This window comes from Poromitra crassiceps (assembly GCF_964638095.1).
Source record: "Poromitra crassiceps genome assembly, chromosome: 17".
NCBI lineage: Eukaryota > Metazoa > Chordata > Actinopteri > Beryciformes > Melamphaidae > Poromitra > Poromitra crassiceps.
In genome coordinates, this window is record NC_139635.1 from 32984616 (window position 1) to 33009052 (window position 24437).

The 24437-nt window shown below is 42.7% G+C and overlaps 2 protein-coding genes across 3 annotated transcripts; one reads left to right on the forward strand and one right to left on the reverse strand.

The window, feature by feature from the left end:
• Nucleotides 1-531: 531 nt before the first annotated feature.
• LOC310792350 (uncharacterized protein) lies at nucleotides 532-9117 on the reverse strand (the record flags this gene model as incomplete). Its single annotated transcript, XM_083654071.1, has 4 exons — nucleotides 532-3356; nucleotides 4167-5345; nucleotides 6526-6685; nucleotides 8461-9117. The coding sequence occupies 4 exons, from the start codon at nucleotides 9115-9117 to the stop codon at nucleotides 532-534; spliced, it is 4821 nt and encodes a 1606-aa protein (XP_083510197.1).
• Nucleotides 9118-13716: 4599 nt separating this feature from the next.
• Nucleotides 13717-22371, forward strand: tcea1 (transcription elongation factor A (SII), 1). 2 transcript variants are annotated; one of them, XM_083653553.1, is made up of 10 exons: nucleotides 13717-13901; nucleotides 14892-14954; nucleotides 15040-15145; nucleotides 15483-15588; nucleotides 15738-15886; nucleotides 16025-16081; nucleotides 16285-16439; nucleotides 17631-17777; nucleotides 18469-18540; nucleotides 21962-22371. In XM_083653553.1, exons 1-10 carry the CDS (start codon nucleotides 13827-13829, stop codon nucleotides 21968-21970), a joined length of 939 nt encoding a protein of 312 aa, XP_083509679.1. In that variant the 5' UTR covers nucleotides 13717-13826; the 3' UTR covers nucleotides 21971-22371. The 2 variants fall into 2 exon arrangements, with proteins under 2 accessions (XP_083509679.1, XP_083509680.1); XM_083653554.1 differs by having other exon boundaries at nucleotides 15741-15886.
• The last annotated feature ends 2066 nt before the right edge of the window (nucleotides 22372-24437 follow it).

Here is a 24437-nt window from a genome sequence, read left to right on the forward strand (position 1 = left end):
AAAACAGTTCTAGCTGTATTACAACAAATGAATGGTAGGATAATAGCACCTAGACAGAAGCCAATAATAGAACCTTCCTTTCTAACAGTGGTTCTCAAACTCTTTCACATCAAGGACTACTAAACTTACACAAATTAGACCACGGACCACCATCTGATAAGAGTTTTGCTTTTAGATGTTTTATTACAGAACGTGTATGAAACCCATGACCAAAATAGTCATACATTCTGTCATTGTGTTATTTATGGATTAGTCTCAGGTGGTCAGACCCTCCATAGCAGAGGGTCTAACCACTCTCATTGGCTGGGCTGTTACGGAAGTTGACCATGCATTTTTTTTTGGTCTTATGGGGCGGTCCTTAAACACTTTTCAAGCATTGTGTGCCAGATGTATTTATCTACGGCTGGCTACTGTGAGACTACTTATGGATTTAATTATTGTGGAAATTAATTATTGCCCTTTTTTCTGGGTACCCCCAACCCCCTCAAGGACCCCTGGGTGTCCCTGGACCCCACATTGAGAACCACTGCTTTATAGGATGGGACAGTACTGGCCACATCTCACATGGAGTGTGTCCATGGAGTCTTGTGCTTGCAGTACAGGCCCTCCCACACTAGAGGGCCTTCTTGCCTGCACAGCCGAGGACTCCCCCTCTGGATGCACTCTGCAGTCTGGCATTTTGAACTCCACTGATGCAAATGATGAAAGGCTGTCATTTTTCTTTGTCCAGGTTTTGGAAGTGTCAATAGGGGGCGATACCCTCAGACCTCTTCCTTTGACACTGCTCCTGTCTTTCTCCCCACTTTTGACACTAACATCATCCAAAAAGGGGTCAGAATCACTTCCATGCGACATATTGTAGTAGACGCACGTAGGAGTTTGAGGCTTAGCCATTTCCTCAAGCTCTGATGAGGATATGACTGCAAGGGGTTTGTGCTGGGTGTGTGTGGGGGAATCCTCACTATGGTTCTCCTGAGCCGTGTCATTGGATGTAGTATCTACATTATCATACATCCCCATGTCGATTGGAGGGGATCTTCTGATTAGGTGATTCTCCTTGAGAAGCCATCTACCTTGGTCAATCAAAACCCCATCATTTAAATCTACTTCTGAGGGGAATGGGATGCGCTGTGCTGCATCTACTGCAGGCTCGGTGTCTATCTTTAAAGAGCTTGCACCACTGAAATAAGACAGATCCTCCCTAGACGCTTTAGTCGCAGAGTCATGAGAAGACAAGCTCCCCCCACGTTTTCTAACGGACTGTTTTGAGTCAGCGCGTTCCGCATTAGGCATATCAGTCATGTGTCTTGAATGTCTGGAGTCGGAAGACGGACTCTCTGAAGGCTCTTCTCCACTCTCTGTGACAATGTCTGTGGATTCCTGACTTTTGTATCCGCCACTGGCCGAAGTCTCTGGCCTGTAGTCCGATAAATCGGAGGTGCCGGGGCTCGGGAGACGCTTTACACCGTATTGACTATCCTCTCTGCTTTTGGGAATGATCAATTGTTTGGTGTGTCTAACCCGAGCGTTATCTGACTCTATCCTAACGTTACCTCGAGCATCATACGTGAATATAAGTGAAGAAGATTGTAGGGCAGAGTTAACAAAGTCAAGTAATTCCTGTGATATTTCCATCGGCTGGGGGAAACTGCTGCATATTCTTTCCTCATCCGCTCCCTCCTCTCCGTCATCTGTTATAAGCTCATTGAAGGTATCAGTTCGATGACCCTTGCCATCCTCACACTGACCATCAGATTTATGTGCTGATTCTACATAATTGTCTGTTGTCTTGGTATCCTCATAGTCAGGCTGGTCCTCCTCACAGCTACTCTGCTGCAAATAGTGGGCTTCCTCTAACAGTCTTTTACCAACATTAGTCTCAGCAATACTGTCTGCATCGGCGCCAACAGGTTCACTGACTAATCTATTTTCGCCCCCCTCTTCACCTAGATCTTCCCCTTCCCCCTCCTGCTCGGCTCCCACCACTACATCGACCTCTCTCTGCTCTTCTCCTATCGCTTCGTCCTCCAGAGCATCTACCTCCTTCTCCTGCTCCTCCCTCCTCTCTTCAGCTTCGTCCGACTTTTTCATCTCCTCAAGAACCTCGTCCACTTGGTCTTCCTCATCTCTCTCCCCAATAACCTCATTCACATCTTTTTCCTCGCTCTTTTCGGGAATCGCATCCTCAATAACCTCATCCGATTCCTCTTCATCGTTGTTCTCCTCAATAATTCCATCCTCCTCTTCTTTCTCAACACCCAGCTCCACCCTATCCTCCTCCTCATTGTTAACCTCATCAACTTCTCCTGGTATCCTCTCTTTTTCTCCCTTGCCAATCTCCTCATCCTTCACAGTCTCTGTTTCTCCTAATTCTTTCCTGTCAGGGTCTGTTTCCTGAACTTGGTCAGGTTCTAACTCAGCCAACCTCTTGGCCTCTTCATTAAAGAAGTCATCTGTCTCTCCAGCAGGCAAGTGGCCATTTTCTTTATCTTCTCTCACAGATGCCTCAGCAATGTCCTCAGCTATGCAGTCAGTATCAGGCTCTGGTGACTGTTTTATCTCATCGTGATGAGAGTCTGAGTGGTCTCTTTCCTTTTCTACATAGGTGCTCTGCTCTACCGCAGGATCAAATCTTTTAGTTTGTTGGAACGCTGAAGAAATGTCTTCTCTAAGGTCTTGTGGCATGTTGAGCTCCTCCATAAGCTCACCAATACCCACATGTTGATCATCAAATGTGTCACCCCCTTCAGAGATAACATCCAGTGCAAACTCTTGTTCTGAACATTTTTGAGAGGGAGGTTTGCTTTCAAGCCTTTCCCTTAGAACCCGGAAACCCTCCCAGCGTTCTCTGAAGTGAGAAGACGTTCTGCTCTGCAAATCTGCCAGACTTGCCCTCTGCTCATCCTCATCCTCAACAGTAGAGATTTTCTCCAAGGATTTCATCAGTAGCATGGCCTCCGAGGGGCTTTTTGAGTCACAGCTGTCTCCCGCCACAGAGCCTGCTAAGGTATCTCGCAGAGCCATTACCCACAAGAATGAAAGCAAAGCTTTGGATGATGAACCAAACACTGAAGCCACTTGTGATGAGAAGTCAGGAAGCCTGCCGGACTCAGATGCTCCTCTGATGCAGTGAATTGAGGAACAAAGTTGCCGCACAACATGTTTGATCTTTGCTTTGGGGCTGAAGAGGTTGGATGTGGGAGATGATTCGTCGTCAAATGGGCCAATGGCCTGAGCAGATTTGTACGGCCTCAGCGGGCTCCCCTGGTGTACAGGCTCAACTCTGACACTTGGCATTGAGGCACATAAAGCCTTTGCTTTCTGTGTTTCAGTGTTTAGCACAGCTGTGCCAGACACTGATAGACAAGAACCAGATTTTGGGACAACATCTCCATGTAATGAATAATCATCTGTATTAGCCTGGCATTCACTCCTAGCCTCAGATTCAGAATCAGCGCCCATGTGAAACACAACCTTTGTGTGAGGTTGTGATTCCTCTGTGATTGCCTCCTCTGTGCACGGCACTGAGTCTGAGCTCACATTCTGCAGCCAGTTTTCTACGTACTGGTGGATATCAGAGGGTGAAGGATTGAGAGATGGCATTGAAACACTCTCACTCAGCTGTAAAGTTCGTTTTGGCGATAATCTTCTGTTCTCATTCATTGATTTTTGCTTGGTAATCACCCTTTTCCCTGGCAAAAGCGACTGTTTGGGTTGTAAAATATCTAAGATGTTTTTCTTCATCGGAGGTCTTGTGGTTCCTGACTCAGGAGTATTTACATTGTGACCATTATCCCTATTCACGTTAGTTTGTTTCTTAGATGAAGGCATTTTCACATTTTCAATGTTCGGCAATACGTCTAGTTTCCTCCTGGGTGTTGTGTAATCTCTACTCGCTTTTTTCTTTGTTTCTTTTCTCTTGCCCTTTTGACCATTTTGATCACTTTCTGATAAACTCAGAGTTTTCTTCCCTAAGCTGGAATGGCTGAGCTTGGCAGTAGATGGATGTTTGCTACTCTTTGAGATGCTGGCCATGCTACCCTTTTGCTTTTTATCTGTGCTACTTGTTGAAGGTGAACTCCTACGTTTCCCAGAAGGCTTTATTGTCTTTCTCTTCTTCTCCCTTTGAACAGCGTTGCCTTTTGTTAACGCATCTGTGGCCTTACGTGGAGTCTGAACTTGAGAGTTTGCTGCAATCCGGGCCTCATTGTCAGTAAAAGAGGACAAATTATTGCTAATCTCATGTGTGGGAGATCTCAGCTCTGACGACAATGACAAGATGTCCTCTTTCTGTCTGTGTAGCGAGTCAGCAGTGGCTGGTTGACAGGTAAAGTCTATGTCACAGGCATTGCTAGATGAAAGTGGGCCCGAGTCAGTTGAAGCTGGTTTACTCCGTGGCATTGGAGTGGAACCATGCAAAGCTATCTCCTCTTTGCTATTATTTTCAAAATAGTTGTCATAGCTGCCTTGACTCTCATATATGTGCATCACAGACTCTGTCATCTCCATTCCATTATTTCGTATCTGGAGGACCTCTGCTTTTTTGCTTGCCTCAGCAGATACTATTTTCCGAGGCTTTGGGACTGGTCTGTTGCTGCTGCTGCTGCTGTGCCTTACCACACAGTATCCCTCCGTTGTCTCACCATCAGCTGTCCTTTCCATGTAGGTATACTGGCCCAGGGTGCTCTCTTGAACCCCTGATTCTGTCACCATCTTAACGCTCTCAACAGATGCCTTCTTCTTAATGCGTCGAGGACCCGGTGTAGGGGTGCGTTTGAAACTGAATTTGTTTTCCTCCAAGGCCATGGGACTGTAGACTCGCTCGTCACTGAAGCCAACACCCTTTCCCGCTACAGAGGGATGCTTCTCTTCTTTCTTTGCATCTTCACTGGTACCAAGTGGGTCTTCGGCCATGGCGTTGTTCGAGTCGGGTGAGCTGTTGCGTGACTGAGACTTTGAGGCACAAGCTGGCCTGTGGCTAAGGCCGGAGCGGCTGAGGGTGGTAGTCCAGTGGAGCATCTCCTCCTCCTTAATGGTGAGACGCACTTTCATCTCTACCGTCATGCTGCCATCTTGGTTAACACGGAAGGACTTTTCAATGTCGCCATCTTGAGGTACTATGCAAGCATGACGTTCATCGTCCACCCTAACATTTTCACAAGTCTCCACATCTGAGGATGTATGATACTGGTTGACCTCTGTTTCAAATGATCTGTTGTGGTGAGGTAGTTGCTTATTCCTGCTTCCATTTCGAGACTTGTTTATCTGGTTGATGATGTACCTCTCTGATGATAAGGAAAAATTCCTTGAGCCTCTCCCACTGGAGGAGAAAGATTTGTCTTTCTCTTTAGTTCAAGATGTTTGAGATAACAATGTTCATGAATAGATCAAAGTGTGTGTGTTTGTGGAAGAGAGGAGAGAGAGATAGAGAGGTTATTAAAAGATTGTTATTACCTTCAGAAAAACATCATGCAGACCATTTGTATTATAATGTTTAACAAACAGGGGAAAAAGAAAAGTACTGAATTTCAGCTGTGAATTATGCTTTAGCAGTAGCTGTTTGCATTCACAATTATTTACCATAGCCTAAAACATGAGTGCACGGATTGCCCCTTCCTCTTATGTGTGATGTCATGCTGATGTACAGATGTTACTCATTTAGTTTCACAGTGTTAGTGCAGTGTTACTGTAGTGTTACTGCAGTAACACTACAGTAACACTGCTGCAGTAGTGTTACTGTAGTGTTACTGCAGTAACACTGCAAAACTAAATGAGTAACATCTACACTACAGCATGCTTAAACTAGATAAGATGAAGTTAGCCATGGCAGTTAGGGGTACATATTCTGAGGTAAGATTTGTGAGACAAACATGAATCCATAAGGTCAACAGTATTAAAGGCAGTTTAGAGTACAGCGATTAATGATCGCCCGACGAGCAACGCTGAACATTAATCATCACTGGACGCTGATTTTTGGCGCTGTCGCTCCTAAAAAGCAGGAAATCACAAAAAGTGTGGACCAAAGCAGCTCAAAAGGCAATAGTATATACAAAGTGAAAAAAATTGCCTAAAAAAACTCCAAGTAGCTCCTAAAAATCATAAACACTAAGCGATAGGAGAACACAATGCAGAGGCGCAGTTTTATTTCATTTGCTTCATTTTCATTTTCTCTCAAGACATGGAGGTAGAAAAACAAGAGCTAGCAGTACTTTCTTGAGCCAGCGATGGGGTCAAAGTTGAATCCAAATGAAGTCTTGGCGATGGTCGCAATCATCATCGTAAAGATGCCATATCGCCCGTCGCTGGAAGTATAAACATTATATGGTTGCCACCGACGATGGAATATGATCATGGTCCGTCGCAACCGCCATCAATCGCTGTACTATAAACTGCCCTGTAGCTTTGGAAGATCGTTCCTTGCATTCAAATTATTGATTAGGCTCCCCTATATGAATGCCACATGAACGTCTTTGTTGAATATGGCATATAGCAATTTACCAATAATATGGATTAATTAACACTTACGTTCTTGAGGCTGCACCCCGGATGGCTCCACAGTGTCCGAGTAGATTGATTGTGCCATTTGTCCTATTCTGGGAACCCCATGATTTCCTAATCTGAAGGGTTCGTTGCCTGCTGCTATGATGACTCCGGAGCACAAGATTAGTGCAGAAAGACCATCAACCTGAAAGGGGAATGGAGAAATCTTGTTAATTCAAATTAAAACACTTAATATAGAAGTCACAGCTTTGAATGAGTGTTGTACGGTAGTCACACCCAGTGTAAGTAATGCCAAGTATTACACTGCTGGCTTATTATTGACATTTAAAGAGAAAAGAGACATCCAATTTGTGATGTAATTTTGTTTTACACCTATACAATCAATACTATCCCTCTATGTCAAATGTTATAGAGCAGACCAAAGATCATAAATGATAAGGAACTTCTAAAGGAGAGTAGTTTGTTGTTAAAGGACAGATGGATGGATGGTGGGATAACAGGATGATAAATCAAAGGTGTGGTCAAGAGTTTGATAGCACCTCTTAGCCTGTCTTGGAACTTGGAACAGTTATGGTGACCATGTAAAATCCCTGATTCCTTGTCCTTTGTAAGTGGTGCAGCCACTTCTATACGTGACATGAGCGTCCATCCATCCCTTTGTAGCATGAGAAAAGGGGTGGGGCTAGTGAAGAGGGGCCATAGCTAGGGATAGAGAGGGGCGGGGCTAGTGAAGAGGGGCCATAGCTAGGGATAGAGAGGGGCGGGGCTAGTGAAGAGGGGCCATAGCTAGGGATAGGGAGGTGGTAGAGATGCTGCATTCGTTTATGGCCGGAGCTGGCAAGTGGAAAACGTGTCATCTCCGACCTGCATGCGTTCAAGCTTCAAGCCTTCAAGACGCAAAACCATGGATGCTAATAGCTGTTAGCTGTCTAAGCTAACAGCTAATAACAACATTAACGTTTAATTGCGTGGGTTTAACCAACTACTGTATTGGTGTGCTGATTAATCTGAAAGCTTACTATTGTTGAAAAGAAAAGAAGAATGTGCCAAAAAAGTGTTTTGAATTCATACAATCGTGGGTGGCCATGTTGGAATGACGTCAAATGACATGCTGGGAGCAACTAGGGGTTGAGAAATCATAACCGAGTTTGCGAGTAGGAACTCGGAGTTAACGTGCCGTTTTATTAGATTTTGCTAGTAGCAATTGGCAATTTGCGACCTCCCAGTTATAAACGAACACAGGAGTTGGGATTTTGAGAGGTGGCTAGGGGGATGTGGGTGGTGGGATGGGGGAAAGGAAGGGGCGGAGCTAGGGTAACGAGGTGTCCATTTGTAGCACGATGTCTGTTTGTAGCATGAGAGGATAGACAAATCAGGAGTAGTGTCCTATGCATATTGACCTTATGTAGCCCCGCCCACTTGACCCAGTTGTGTTACGACTTCCTGTTCAAAACGCTGTCTGTTTCAAACCATAGTCTGACTGTACTGTCACAGCAAGTGTAAACACAACAGGAAGTAATTGGCTGAGCCCTGCATTGGAACATAAGGTGAATAGAGAGGGAGAAGGGGGCCGACCTGCGAAACCTGCACCACTTGCTTCAACACCTGGTTGTGATTTGTATGATTTAAAGTGAAAACACAACACAAAAATGTTCTGTTCCTGTACCCACGCCAACGCATTTCTGGGTTTTAGGACTCATTCCTGCGACACTCTATTGACATGCCAATACTTTGCCTAATATAACCTCATCTATACTTCTCTAGATTACTGGTAAGGACAAAAACAAGAGCCATGGAAAAACTGATAAACGATTTTCCTGATTAGTAAGTTCATATTTGCCCCCAAAGGACTCTATCAAGACAAAAGTGAACTACCTATTTCAAAAAGGAAGCTCTTATTTTATTAGCTTCTAAACCCGAAGTAAAAATCACACATTATCAGTTTACAGAAATACTTACTCTTCTGCCATCTGCGGAGAACAGTTTCAGTACGGGGAACTGCATGATCTGAGAAAGATAGTCTAGCAATGCATCAAATGTTGGTGCAGTTCTCCTTTGCAACACAACTGTGCGCTTGATGGTAGGATCCTTATTCTTGATGAGCACAAGCCTCTTCGGTGTCCGCACTGCCACCCTATCCGTGACCTTTGCTGGCCTGTTAATGACCTCACTCCTTCTGCCAAACTGACCAATCGGGAGCCCCTGGCGCCCTCGTCGCCCCGCACTGACAGGTCTGGTGGTGTTCCACGGTACCTGCCGCCGGTGAACTGCGTCCAGGTTTAGCGGCTTGACTCGTTTCTGATCAGAACACACATAGGATCCCCCGTCATGTAAGTCATCCAAACCCTTAACGAGGTGGATCCCGCGAGGTGTGGTTATGGTCCTTACTCCAAACGGCAGAGGCACTTTCTTGGACAGGGCATCGAGTAGGGCATCAAACGTCTTGAAGGTGCGGCCATTTATGACCATACGGCACCCACTGAATTTGTGGTCCCCGCTTTTGTAGAAACATACTCTTTTAGAGGCCGAGGGATCAAATGGTCTGGAGGCCAACGTCTGTACGCTCCCAGAGGACACTCGCTGGCCAGGTGGTTCTTGTGGGGATCTGTTGCTCATATTGTCTGGGGGTGGCTAGAAAGAAAGCAGAGAGAGAGAGGATGATTGGTGGTTTCAGTTTTATGGCAAATTATGCATCAGTGGTTGAATTTACATTGACAGATGATAGATTAAGTAGGATAAAGACCATTATGTTAATTTCCTGAGACTTTATGAGGCCTATTGGGATCCTTTCCCCTGGAATCCCTATACAACCACATTTCACCTATAACTTGCCTTGCTTATATTCCTTACTCTTTATCTTCTCCCTGTTTTGATGAAGCACACACACACACACACACACACACACACACACACACACACACACACACACACACACACACACACACACACACACACACACACACACACACACACACACACACACACACACACACTTAGCTCTCCTTCGTGAGGTGAAATAGTTTATAAGCAGAGCTGAAGCAACAGAGATTTTGAGGCCTCTAGTGCAGGGGTACCAAAATTTAAGAATGCCAGGGCTCACTTTGAAATCTGAAAATCATCCGGGGACCCACCCAACCCTTTAGTCACACAACTCTGATCAACACACGTGACTAAAATGATGTATTTCCCTATAAAGTTATATTTTTCATTAAGAGAGCATGTGAACTTGGGCAAATTGATAATCCCTCCACATACAAAAATGTATGTACCGTAACTGTGCATTACGTCAGCAATTTTCTATAGTCAAGGGTAATGAAAATAGTTTACCATTTAGTGATGAATACAGACAACATGAATAGGCTACTTAATACACTTGCTCCTGAAATCTGGTAGCTCTTAGCCTCAGTCGTAAAATATCACAGTAGAGCAGATCATAATCTACTTAACATGAGAAATTCTCCATGTTAGAGCAACAGCTCAGGCACCGTTATATATTGTTATGTAAAACCTTTCTTATGTTATGATGATCTATGGTAGAGATAACAGACAGTCTAAGGAACAACATCTCACAACAGAATCTACTTGATTATATAATAAGATATTTACAACACAACCCAAATACTGTTTGGATATTTTGAACACAAAGTTATTGTAAGGTTGATTTGTAATAAACGGCGTAATAAAGGGGTAGACATAGACAGGCCATAAAGCCACGGAAACATGTCACCTATAAAGTAATTAGACAAACTAACACATCGAATGTATGAAAGAAAAAGTTTAAATGACGGCAAACAACTTCTAAATGGAAATATAACAAATGGATCTTACCGTATCTCACATTTTCTCTGAATGATAATGGCAGAAACAACAGAAAGTGTGCAGCCACTCAGTACTCTAGCTAGCGCTGGTCAAAGCTTCTCAGCGGCAGTCGAAGGCTATTTTGGGACATGCAACATGATGGCCAATTTGCTTAATCTTTGCTCACACTCAATCAGCATATCAAAATAAGGAAACTAATAAAGGGACCACAAGGAACGGCCTGAACATGCTGCTGCCAGTGCGCTTTAAATGGTAGTATTAGAATTACTAGAAGAATGAAGGGCAATATTATCATTTTACCTGCATGTGTGGGAATACAAATATATTTGGTCAACAGACAATAATGCATCATGAATAATATATCCCCAATCTCAGTTAGAAAAAAGAAAATGTGCTTTCTGCACCATTAAACATACGTAAATGTCTAGCTGGTGATTTGAACTAAGAGAGAATGAGAGCGAACGCAATTTGAGTGATTGTTGAGTAGGTGAGTGAGACGAAGAAGATTGAGTGAATGGTTAAATGAGAGAATGCAGGAGGGAGTAAAAGTGAATGAGAGGCTAATGCATTCAAATGATACATTTCTCCTGCTCCAAAGAGAGACCAGATGGCTGGCACTGCTTGTAATTTCCCAGCAGCCTCATAATCAGATTGGAGGTGTCTTGGCCTAATAGGGATTACAGTAGGTTACAGATTTTGCGCCCTTGCTGACAGCATGTGGTACGGTACGATGCGGTCTTAAGAGAGCACCTTTACCTAGCAGCAGGTATTGGAAATCCACCATCAGATTTCAACAACAACAAAGATACAACATGCCTACATAGTACTTATTAAATATGCTGAAACAATTTGTAACAACTGCAATCAAAATGTTCTCACAAAGAAACCATTGTTGGAGGGCCATGTTTATTGCATCATCTACAGACCTGTTGGCTCTGTAGGCGAACTGCAGGGTGTCAAGGACTGGGTCCAAGATGGATTTTAGGTAGGACAGAACAAGACGCTCAAAGGACTTCATGAGCGCAGAGGTCAAGGCGACAGGCCTGTAGTCTTTTAATGCCACAGGTCGTGTCTTTTTGGGGACGGGGATAATAATTCAATGATACTATCTTATCTGTGCAAGGTGTCAGGAGGGATGGGCAAAGATTTTGTTCAATCAATTGTAGGGATGTCACAATATATCGTCCCACAATATATTGCGATATCAAAACGTGACAATATGTATCGTTGAGATGAAATCTCATATTGTGAGAAAAAGAAGCTGAACATGGTGGGACTGATCTGCATCTAATTGCATGCTCGCTCTTCTTTTCATTGCTTTGTTTGAACAGACGAGGGACATTACAGACACGGAGGATGAAAATGGTGAAATTACTCAAATTAGCGCGGAGGATGCCCCCTCAACTTCAACAAATCGATCGCAAAAAAATATTGTTAAAATATCGTATCGTTATCGTGAACCCAATATCGTGTATTGTATCGTATCGTGAACTGAGTGTATCGTGACACCCTTAATCAATTGTGGTTGAGCTGAGAAAAATATTATGATGTTGTCATAGTATTTGACCTTTTTATATCATGTCCTGTATACTGTATGGAGTTACTGTAATTAAGGGCATATCACACCTTTTTGTGAGTTGGACCAGTTGCAGTGATTGTGATTGATGAAGCTGCCTGACCTCCAATCACTTGTTGAACTGTTTGGATTAGGAAGGTCACTAAATAGCGTGTCTAGCACTGCAGCATATACAGTAAATATAGTATAATATATTACCAGTGTGGCATCAGGGTGGCCTGAGGCTGTCTCATAACCAAGACGTCACAGGTGTAAATCTGCACAACAGTGTACTTGAGAAAGACTCAGAATATATTCCTGCTAACTCATTGTAAATCACTCTGGGTATAGAGCTGGACAACTGTCAAAAATGTCTGTTTACTGCTTATACTGACTTTTATTCTAGACCTCTGCCCGTAGGACCAGGGCTGAAAATACAGTAGCCCAATGTTATTGTTGCTGACCAGATGGTGACCAGAACCCAACAAACCAGTGCGAGAAAGAGTATGTTTGTGTGGGACACGTTACCAATGCTGAGTAGGGCTGCAACTAACGTTTAATCTGTCAATTATTTTCGACTAATTGATTAGTCGTTTGGTCAATAAAATGTCACAAATTGGTGAAGAATGTTGATCACTTTTCCCCCAAAGCCCAAGACGACGTCCTCACATGTCTTCTTTTGTCCTGACCAACAGTCCACAGTCAGTTTACTGTATAAGACTAAAGACACCAGAAAATATTCACATTCACATTCGCAGAAGCTGGAACGAGATAATTATTAAATTAAAAAATTTTCTTAAAAATGTGTCTAAACAATTACCAGTAGGCTAATCGATTAATTTAAAAAAATTGGTGATTATTTTTTTGTCAATCGAATACTTGTTGCAGCTCTAATCCTGCCTAGTCTAAAATGTTGATGTCTAATTAAAAAAAACATTTCTATTCTGCCCCTGTGAGTGAGTAGTATATAGAAGAAGCAGATAAAAAAAATAATGTAAGCTAAGTAGGCTATTTAGATTAAAGAACTTTGTTGTGCATTAAAAGTGTTCATTACATTACATTAGGCTACATTCTGTCATTTAGCAGACACTTTTATCCAAAGCGACCTTTTTACTCAATGGTTTTCCTGCCTTCAAAACACCATAATATTAAAGTTATTCAGACGTTTATGGTAGAACCAATCTCTCTCTCTCTCTCTCTCTCTCTCTCTCTCTCTCTCTCTCTCTCTCTCTCTCTCTCTCTCTCTCTCTCTCTCGCTCTCGCTCTCTCTCTCTCTCTCTCTCTCTCTCCTTTTGACTTTTGAAAATTATAGCCAATCAAAATGTGGGACATCGTCTCAATATTTGGGACAGTGGGAAAAGGCATGAAAATGCATGCTGCGCAGATCTTCTGCATAAGAGCAAATTGTTTGGTGTTGTTCACAACAATAACAATAACATAAATGGTCGTCTTCATGTGTATGCTCTGGTGCACACCAGAGTACGTTAAAATTATATTATATCATTTTAACTCCCCACTTATTATTGGCATGATAGCCCACATTTGTTATCCAAGGCCCCGATTAGCCACGCAAGTGGCACTTTGACGCCATCTAGCGAAACTTTGCGATATTAACAAAATATGCAACCAGGCATTGCTTGATGGTGTCTGTGCAGAACATATTGATATTCATCAACGTAACTAGCTATCTAGTTGTTTATAATAAAAGTGTGCCCCTGTGATTAATTAGTGTTTGATCGCCGAGTGACGTGATAGTTCCCAGATTCTATCTCGATTAAATCGCCTTCAAACTCATGCATCAACTAGTCAGGTCTGACTGGTATACAACCAGAGGATCGGTGTGCGGTCCGCCAACACAGGACGCCGTTTTACTCAGTGGCGTGGTCTTTTGTCATTACCCTTTCTTTCCCATTTGCTTATTTCTATCTTCCAGTAAGTTAAATCAGTCAATATGGGGAAAAGGGAAGAAGAGGAGATAATTAGAATTGCGAAGAAAATGGATAAAATGGCGCAGAAGAAAAGTGGGGTGAGATGTCTGACATGAATGGATGCTTGCTTGCCTATCTAGCCGTCCTGGATGATGTTATGTTGTTGGCTAACGTTAGCCCTAATGGACAGTGGTAGTTTAGCTACTGAGTGTAGCCATTTTAGCTGTTAGCTAGTGTAGCTACAGGCAACAAATATTACAACAGTAAAATCTACGCCCTCAATATTAAGCCCTAGCCCTAATATGCCCCGTTAGCTAGCTAGCGGCTAATAATATTACCTGCAAGCCTTCCCAACTTCACGCTTATTTTGGCATAGGTGACGTTAATTAGCTATTCACTCCAGTTAGTTAGCCGACTGGTTAGCCTGTGCTCTGGGTCCTTCGTAGTAAACAGTTTACTTTAGTTGATAGTTGATCACCGAATTAAAGTTTAATTTGGACACTTTTGATACTAGTTTTCCTTTTTTGCAGATGTATTTTAAATCAATTGTAATTAAATAAAATCATTATTTTTGGACTTCTGTAGCATCATGGAAGTGCAAGCTGAATTAGCCGTCTAGTGTCAGGTACTGTATGTAGTTAGCTAAACATCATCAACGCTTTCGATAATGTTATCCTATGGCGACTTCCACACTGTCTGTCTGTGTGTGTGTGATGACAAGTGTTTTTATTTTAGCCGTTTAACTAACTACAGTAATTGACTGATTAATTTTAGTAACTGAAGTTCAGTTTGGGTGGCAAATATAGTCATTCTGGCTAACTGAAGATATGAGAAACCAAAACAAATCAGAGGCAAAGTTGATACATTATGTAATGCAAGACCTGCATTGGAGCAGAGCAAAGCCACAGGCTAAAATTTGACATAATTACTCAATTGACAAGACTCTGGACAGAATCGATGGATGTGATGGGAAAGATGGCAGAATATGATCCAGCACTGTTATGTTTAGGTTGAAGTCTTGCTATTAGTTGACATTCAGTATGAGTTGGGTTGAAATGTTTCTCAATGCATGCCCCTCTCCCCTGTAGTCTGGGGCTTTGGATCTACTGAAGGAGCTGCGCAGTGTCCCCATGACTTTGGAATTGCTTCAGGTATCTTTGCTCACTTTTTAACGTTGCTTCTTCTCCTCTGCACTGCATTTAAGCTCAGAGACACTAACACAAAGTCTGTCCACAGTCTACCAGAATTGGGATGTCCGTTAATGCCATCCGCAAGCAGAGTACCGATGAGGAGGTGACATCCCTAGCTAAATCCTTGATCAAATCATGGAAGAAGCTTTTGGGTAATTTATTACTTTGGAAGTCTACCTGTACTTGAAAGTGTGTGAAATTTGACTATTTTGTGTCTATGTTTTTGATTAGATGGATTGTAATTGTGCTTGCCGTTTTCTTCATGTCTGCTAGGGCGCATCAAAGCAAAGCAGCTGATGTTCAAAACTGTAAATGCTCATTGTGCAAGTTTTCATGTCATCTTACCAAGCACTTTACTGTGTTGACCTGACTGCACATTACTCTGGTATCTACTGTGTTGACCTGACTGCACGTTACTCTGGTATCTACTGTGTTGACCTGACTGCACGTTACTCTGGTATCACTTGACTGTTTTCAATCGGATTCCAGATGCCGAGCCTGGAGGTGGAGATAAACCTTCAGAGGAGAAGAAGAAAGACCAAACGACACCTGTTGTCTCTCCCTCGGAGGGAAGCCCAGAGGCAAAAGAAGAAAGGTAACAGCAAATTGAGCAAACATCATTCGTTTAGCATTACTGATGTCCATTGCCGTTTCCCTGTGGAAATGGAATGGAATTGATGTTTAATTTTTTCAATATTGTTGATTTGGTGTGCAGCTGAATAAGTGCCGTTTTTGCTCCCATAGCAGCTCCAGCAGTAACTCCAGCAGCAAGAGCGAGCCTGCTGATGTTTCAACCAACACACTCATCTCCACCTTCCCACGTGCTCCCACCACCTCTGACTCCGTTAGGATCAAGTGCAGAGAGATGCTGGCCAATGCGCTGCAGACCGGGGGTAATCCTATTATTATTACAATAATAGGACAAGTTCTCATCAGAGGATATCCATAATGGATTTGTGGTTATTCACCATAGGCTTTAGTTGTTGTTTTTAAACATTTTTTGCCCGCCTCCTGGTCTTCCTTCATTCCAGATGACTATATTGCTATTGGTGGTGATTGTGATGAACTTGGAGCACAGATCGAGGAATATATCCTTCAATGAATGTTGTGACTGTGGTGGTTTTAAGGGTGAACTGGAAATACATTTTTTGTTTGTTTTGTTTTTGTTGTTGGTATATTGGTATGTACTAACAATGCAGTATATTGCCCCCGCTGGCTCTATATATTAATTTATTTCCTGAAGCTCAAAAATGACGCTGCTCTAGAATTGAGTTCCTTGACCTGCTACCACGTGTTTTCCAAGAGTTTAAGAACACAGACATGAAATATAAAAACCGAGTGCGGAGCCGGATCGCCAACCTGAAGGATGTGAAGAACCCCAATCTGAGGAGGACCGTGCTGTGTGGCAGTGTGTCCCCCGAGCGCATGGCCAAGATGACGGCAGAGGTGTGTTCATGGCTTAAAGCTGTTCGATCAGGAACAAATGGCACATCTTCAACCCCATTCTGGATTATGCAGTTGTGTTTTTCTTATGTTTGCTCAAAGTTCAATTTCATGTGGCCTAGGCATGCAAACTTGTCATTTTTTGGCGTCATTCGGCATTTTGAATCCAAAATAGGCCATCTACATGATTCGTGGCGATCCAAAGTGTTGTTATGGTGTGTGTGTGTGGGGGGGGTGTATAAAATCCTACACACACTGGAGAAAACTGCTGGTCTGCTGTCACTTCAATCTATGAATGTTAGCTCTGTCGTGCTGCGTGCGTCCAGGGGGGGAAACACGCACGCATAATTTATTACCCTATAGTGAATTATTGAATTATTATAGAAAGCAGCGCGTCTGTGTGCTTCAGCAGCAGCACCTACTGTAGGAAACAGTGGGAACAGCAGTTTAGCCGACAAAGTGAGACCGTTTTAGCCTAAGCCAGGGGTTTTCAAAGTGGAGCCGGGCCTCCCCAGGGGGCTCCGAGCAGTTTCAGAGGAAGCTCAGTGAATGGAAGTGATTTCTTTTACATTAGATGTCGAAGGGACATCAAATAGAATAGCCTAAATGTGTGTGAATTGGTTAAAGAGATAGGTAGTTTTGGGGAATTTTACTGTTTTATCCCACTTTCCCAGAATCAGAAACTAATGCCTTCTGACAGACCTTTTTTTTATGTATTTGGTGTAGTATGAAGTATTTCAAACTGCGATATCAGGCTATCTTGGCACAATTGAGTGCCTATGGGATCAAATAACATGTTAAGCATGATCCCATAGGCATCGAGCGAGAGGACCGCCTTTTTCCAAGCTTTGTCTGGGGGGAGGCCCACAGTCTCAGACTTTGAAAACCCCTGGCTAAGCCAAACATAATTATTGTAACGTCCAAGAATAATCAGTCGATGAGACATCATCTCTTGTTTCGCTGTCATTTTATTGTCACACATACACAGGCTAGTGTGTGTGTGTGTGTGTGTGTGTGTGTGTGTGTGTGTGTGTGTGTGTGTTTTGACCCCTAACCAGGTTGCATGCCTGGTGCCCGTAACCGATCATATCTATCTACCCAGCTTTGTTGGTAAAACAGTGATCAGGAAGGAAGAATTGGTCTTCTCCCAAGTCATATCTCTGGCTCATTGTCAACACCCTTCTGTCCTTGTAGGAAATGGCCAGTGACGAACTGAGAGAGATGAGGAAGAATTTGACCAAAGAGGCTGTCAGGGACCACCAGATGGCCACCACGGGAGGCACTCAGTCTGATATGTTTACTTGTGGCAAGTGCAAGGGGAAGAGGTGCACCTACACACAGGTAAGGGCGGAGATTGTACTGAGATTGCTGCATTGAAATTGTGGCGCTAGTAAAAGCCCTTCTGATTGTTATGGTTGATAGTTGATGGTAAAATGAATAAGGTTAGCAAGCAGTTATGCCAAGCCTGCCTGGTTACAAAGTTTTAGGGTAGCATCGCTACCCATGGCATCATAACTTTACACACTTTTACATTATAGGATAATTGTACTAACTATGTTTCCAAATATTTTATTTGTTTATTTATTTTCTCAGGTAGAACAAAGTTAATTTTGACTTTCTCAACTTCTAGTTTAGAAAATCTGGTCAAAGTTTAAGAACTCTGAACTCTGGTAAAAAAACAAAACATATTGGCATGGTGCAAATTAACTGTACACATTCATTAAAAAAGGACACAAGCTTTGCTGTCCACCATCCAAACATAGACACTGCATTTAGCACCATTTAGAATCTATACCATAAGTATTCATTAATGGCTACGTGGAAAAACAAGGCGTTGTATCCTTTTCTGTGGTATTGGCATGACGATGTACAAAATAACCTAGAAACTGGTGACTTTCTTTGTATTCTTTGATCCAGGAGAAAAGGTTTTCCATGACCTCAACTCATATGGATATAATTGAGCAGCCTTGCTTGTTGAGTTGAGTTGAGTGTCTTGTTGTAACAATGGCTTTGTGCATGTGATCATTCCTAGGTTCAGACTCGCAGTGCTGATGAGCCCATGACCACATTTGTCTTCTGCAATGACTGCGGAAATAGATGGAAGGTATGTTGTTCAACATTGACTTTGACTCACTCATCTCAGTAGTCTTAAATATGGTCAAATTCCATCATTTGCAGGGCCTGAATTTAAGCGTGGGATTGTGGGTATTGTGCATAATTTCATAAATTCTCTCAAATCTAGCATTTAATGCGGCAAATTTGAGCACACATTTACAGCAATGTCTAATAATGTTAGCCAATGTTTGCACCGGTGCAGAACGGATCTCAGTAACAGTCCAACGTGTAACTAAACCAACCCTAAAACCACTTTTTCTTCAGCTGAAAACCAATGGATATGGGAGTTGAGTAGTGTTGTGGATGGATTCAGGTCAAAATCTTGACATTATAGTGCAAAATATTTGAATTGTACACATTTGATTATTTTTAGGTATAGAGACTGCCCTCTACTGGGTGAAACCCGCTTTTTATAATTGAATGTTTTCCGACTAGGTCAAGCTCACGTCACCACCCACCCCACCCCCCTTCCACAAAATCGATAGCACGGCTTTGGAGTTGGCACGCACACTCCTCTCCCCAGCTCAGCAGCAGTCTGCCTGTTGATGTGGGCAAGCAAACTGCTTGTGACTATAGAGAACCAAAGTTCCACCCCTTCCACTAGGGGCCTCCACGCACCAGTGTCTGAAAAAATATGAATGGTGGTGAATGGTGACAATCATTTTTTGGTCCCGTTGGAATTGTGCCATGAGGTACACATGATGTTTGTCAATTTAAAAGATAACTTTGCAAGTCAAGAAAGTTGCATTTTGTGGTAAAACGGTTGCACTGTAAGTTGTAAATCAGAAAGACTACACACAACCAGTCGCATAAGGGACATCTTTCCCGCCAGGCCATGTTGATGTTGATGTGACGTATATTGTGCGACTTGCGAGACAAGAGAATGAGCTGTTGTTGATTGAGCGGTTTCATACAAAACTAAACGTTACATTTCAGTTTTACGCCAAACTGTGGCTTTCTTGACATGCAAAGTTATCTTTTATATTGAGGAAAAATCACCTGTGTAATTTTTTATGTTTTATTTAACCTTTATTTATACAGAGGGGGAGTCGCACTGAGAGCAATGCTCTCTTTTTCAGGAGGGCCCTGTTCACATTCACACAAACAGACACACACAAACACACACACATACCTGGAAGCTGACCAGGAAGTGACTTTGACTCTCTTAACGCATTCAAAGCACTTCATATTCCCCGGGCTGTCATGCCGTTAAACCACATTAATTAAAACGTAAAACCCTCCTCATGCTTTAGCCGAAATGAAACAACCGTGGTCCGTGTCGGACTCCAAAACGGCTAACGTTAAGCTAACTGTGGCTAATGGATGCTCGTGTTTACTTCGGCTCCCGAGAGCTACACGTCTTCTGCCATACAGAAACCTAACAAAACGCAGCGGGCTTCAAGAAAAGTCAGTGAGGAAGCTGGACTAACGTTCCCTGGTAAGTTCTGAAAATATGTGTGTGTTACTGTATTACCGTTATTGGTTATGCTGGGTGGGAAGGCCAGCTGTGCTAACGTTAGAGGCAATGCTACTAAGCCAGCCTCTGCTAAATTGCTTCATAGTAACAGACACATATATTGAGAACTTAGCCCAACATCCTCGCCGACTTTTTTCCCAAGCCACCGGGCAGAGCGAAGCCACGGCGAGCCACACGAGGCGCTGCAGGACTCAAAGAGTGGTGTATCCTCCCGGAGCAGACAGCCAGCAAGCGTGTCACTTTCCTAATGACACTGCATGCACAAGTTAAACAAGAAAAAGCTAGCACTCAAAAAGTCCTTTTCAATATTTAATTTACCTCAGTCAGGAATACAGCAGCACATACATGTTTCGGCCCTACGGCCTTCCTCAGTGTGGTGACACTGACTTTTTGAGTGCTGGCTTTTTCTTGTTTAATTTGTATTCGTGCCGTGCACCGGACCTCTTTGTTCACTCTCCGAGTGTGCTCGCATTTTTCTACTTTTGGACTGCATGCACAAGTATCACACCCTACTCCCCCTCCCCATCCCACCCCCCTCCTCAGCACCACGTCTCCACGCTGCATCTTTCAAAATGAGCACTGAGCGGAGTTAAGCTCACATCTGAGGGTTGCCCTTTAACAGCGATGAAATGAGCCGCTTGATTGGTAAAATGTACGCCGGTGCGCCTTTTACCAGCCGATGTTACAAAACGTCAACTTTGTCTCCACTCAGAGGACGTTTGTCATACAGCAGCCCTGTAAGAAAAGCGTGCGGCAGATTCAGCAAAGAATGGTGATATTGAAGTTGTGGAGAGTGAAAGAACACAGCATGGAGATAAGAGAATAAAGAAAGACGTTGGACACTGATGCAGCTGAAAGAGATGACCACTAAGAGAGGAGGAGAAAGAGACAACGACCAAATTACCGCAATGAATATACTGTAGTTCAGAGAGTGCCTGACTCCAAGTCAACAAGTCTGATGTCATGTGAGCACTTTGCTTTTGTTTGAACAAAGTTCAGTTCAGTGGAAAGAGATGAAGCAGAGGAGAGTACAGGGAAAGAATACAGCATGGAGACAAGACAGAAGAGGGAGCCACCAAAACAAAGCCTACTAAGGACACAGAGAAAGAGACAAACTACAGCATAGTTCAGAGAATGGCTTAAATTGGAGGAGAGCGACAAAACGCAGTCTGAGGTAAGAATAGGACAATGTAAGACCTGGAGTTAAGCTCACTAGTACAGTGATTCTCAACCTTTTCCATACTAAGGACCTCTGATTTAGTACGCGTTAGGGCCACAGACCCCTATTTGATGATATTGTGTCTCTCGGACCCAAATCTGAAAAGGTTTTTATTGCTAGATGATATTTTGTCCAGAATTCCCATACAAATGTTTTTATTGTAGGTAGGTAGGTACTTTTAATCCCTCGGGGAAATTTCTTAGAGAGGTAACAGTGAAACGTCTTGTAAAGGAAATAATGGACATGGTGAAGTTTAATAATCCGTCAATTTGCTGGGGACCCCATCAAAGCCCCTCAAAGACCCCTGGTGGTCGCTCGACCCCATCATAGTATCCTCTCCCCCGCAAAGTGTATAAATCCCTGCTATGTGAAGCATGGAAGGAGGGGAATCAGGCCTGTGTGTGTGCTATAGTAATAAGTAGTAATACATACATCAATAAAAATAAATATTAGATTTATTATTTCAATGTTTACCAACAGTGTCAAATGTAAGGAAAACTGTTACAGCTTAAAAATGCATTTAAAACCATTTTCGGGCAGTGAAAAGCCACTGGTGGGTGCCATACTGTAATTGCAGGTTGTGCCTTTAATGAACTGTAACTATACGGTGTTTGATTTGATCATTGGCAGTCGGTCATTAGTGTTTCCACTTTCCAGGAAAATCTTCCAGTATCTGAGGGCTAAGTTTTTTATTTGTGTTTTGTTTTCTTCTAGTTCTGCTGAATATAAAGGCGCTATCCTTGGCATTCAGACAAGTAGCAAAATTCCCGGACCAGGATTGTGTCATCTGCAACAGATTGGAACTTTGTATTCTGTGGTACCTGGTGTGCAAATTGCCATGTAAAGACACCACCGCTGTTATTTGAATATTTTGTTCATAGGTTCAACTCATTGTCAGACCCCCTTTTTCTTTTAATCATGTTTTTAGCTATTTCTCACTGTCAGATATATGCGATCAATCATGTCTCACTGTTTCTTTTACCATCATTTTTTTATATGTAGTTTTAACACTTTTGACAACGTATGACCCACATTTTACTATTGTTTTGCCCCCCCCCCCCCGTTCCCCCACAACATTGTTTTATTTAATTTCCCAATAAAGTGTAATCATTTGATTAAAAAAATGTTTTACAGTAGTCATCTGTTATGCCATGTCTTCAATCTCTTCAGGTTAATGTGTGATATATGTTAATGATCTCAGAAGACAAAGATTGCATGTGTGGGGGAGGGGGGGGGGAGTATACCATTGTTATTTGAGGAATATTCATCTCATGATTGTTGATGTATGCATATTAATTAATTTGACTAGGGACGGGATAATGTCATTGGCTTAACCACACAGGACACACTTGTTCCTCTGCCTTTATGTGCGTGTGTGTGTGCCAGGTGCATCCTCTCGAGGTTGATCGTCTTGTTATGCTGCCCTATCTACACACAAACCTAAGCCAGACCAGCCACCAATGCCTTGGATAGCTTGTTTTGTGCTATTGAAAATATTTTTTACTAAATCAGGCTATGGCAAAATGTGAATGAAAATGATACAGGGTTCACAATATGGATCGCCTTCTTATTGATTGAATATTGAGTTGCACCTTTAAACATTCATGGGCGTGTCCTTTGCCCTTTATCTGCATTTTCTTTCATGATCACAGGGGATTAAATGGGCGAAGTCAATAAACTGTCATAGGCTTCTCCTGGATTCACCTGGTCGTCTCTTTCATGGAAAGAGCACATGGTGGAAATAATTTGTGCCCACAGTGTCCTGTACTGACCTTTTGAGTGTCGTGCAATGGTTGTCAATCATCATTTTGCTCATCCTCATCTTTATACCCCATTTCACAAATATTTTGATTTGTCTGCTGATGTACTCTAATCTTGCTATAATGAGAAGTGTCCGTGTGTGAGCAGAATTTTGTCCGGCCACAGCTATGCCATTCTACGTGCGATCGGGCTGAAACTTTCAGGAAGTGTAAAAAGCAACCCTGCGGGTGACATGACAGAGCCCTAATTACCTAATAGTGTGATGTCACTCCAGCAAGGGTGTCATCAGTGATGTCATCCTTCCTGGCTGAGGAGACTGGGTGGGTCTAACATCCTGGGGGGTGGGCAGACTGGTTGTGTCTAACTTCGGGGGGGGGGGATCCACCAGTACTTTCAATAGGGACAAGTTAGAATCCAATCACAACTGCAGCCCATACGAGTTTAAAGGTTAATATTACAGGCATGTTAGATTGCTTGAAAAGGTTGCATTGTGGTTTTGTCATCAACAATAATCATTCCAGAGTCAGTAAAATTATTGTGCTTTATTTTATCTTAAAGAATTAAATGCCCACAAGCCATTATTTTCTTGGAGAATAACCGGAAAAAATTAAATATAAATAAACCATATACTGTAAACATTCACATTTTTTTTATGTATTCTTCAGTAAACTTAGCGCAAAATAACATTTCATATAGTAAACAGAAGAAGAAACGACATTTATAGGCAGTATCACTCCAAACCATTGGCTTAGATTGTGTTTGAGGTTGATCTACATGGTGTATCCATCAGCTCAAATTGCACATATTAAGTTACTTAATAACTCTAAGACAAGTAGAAGTGCCACTGTGAAGCACACAGGCTGGCAGACAGAAGTTCTGCTCAGCCAGCCCTATCCAATCCATCCAACTTTTTTGTCATCAACAAAGGCATGTGTTGTCATTAATCTTAATCTGTCATTCATCTACACCATACTGTTTGGTAGCACTACCAAAATGGACTGATGTAGTCACGACGACGGAATCAAGACCATACACATGCGATAATTTGGCCAATGAGAGGGACAGTTTCCAGTAACTGACTTACTGTAAGGGTGCGCCAGGAGCCACCCATATGGCAAGAGTTTGAAAACAACTGTTGCCCATGAGAAAGATGTCACAAAATTGAATGTCAAGGCACTTCCCCATGTGAGGATCTTGTCTTTGAGTGACATGTTTGTGAGGCAACAAAGTAATTCAACTAAAAACTAGCAGAATACATACAAGTATTTAACACTTGGCAGCTCCAATTTTAGTAAGCGGAAACGTTTTCAATAAACGTAGGAACACAGTTTACATGGTAGCTTTGGTGTCACTGCTAAGCTGGCCTGACCCCAGTGTCAATTTCAGTCATCGGTCAATTAGGTAAAATGACAGACAGGCTTTTGAAACT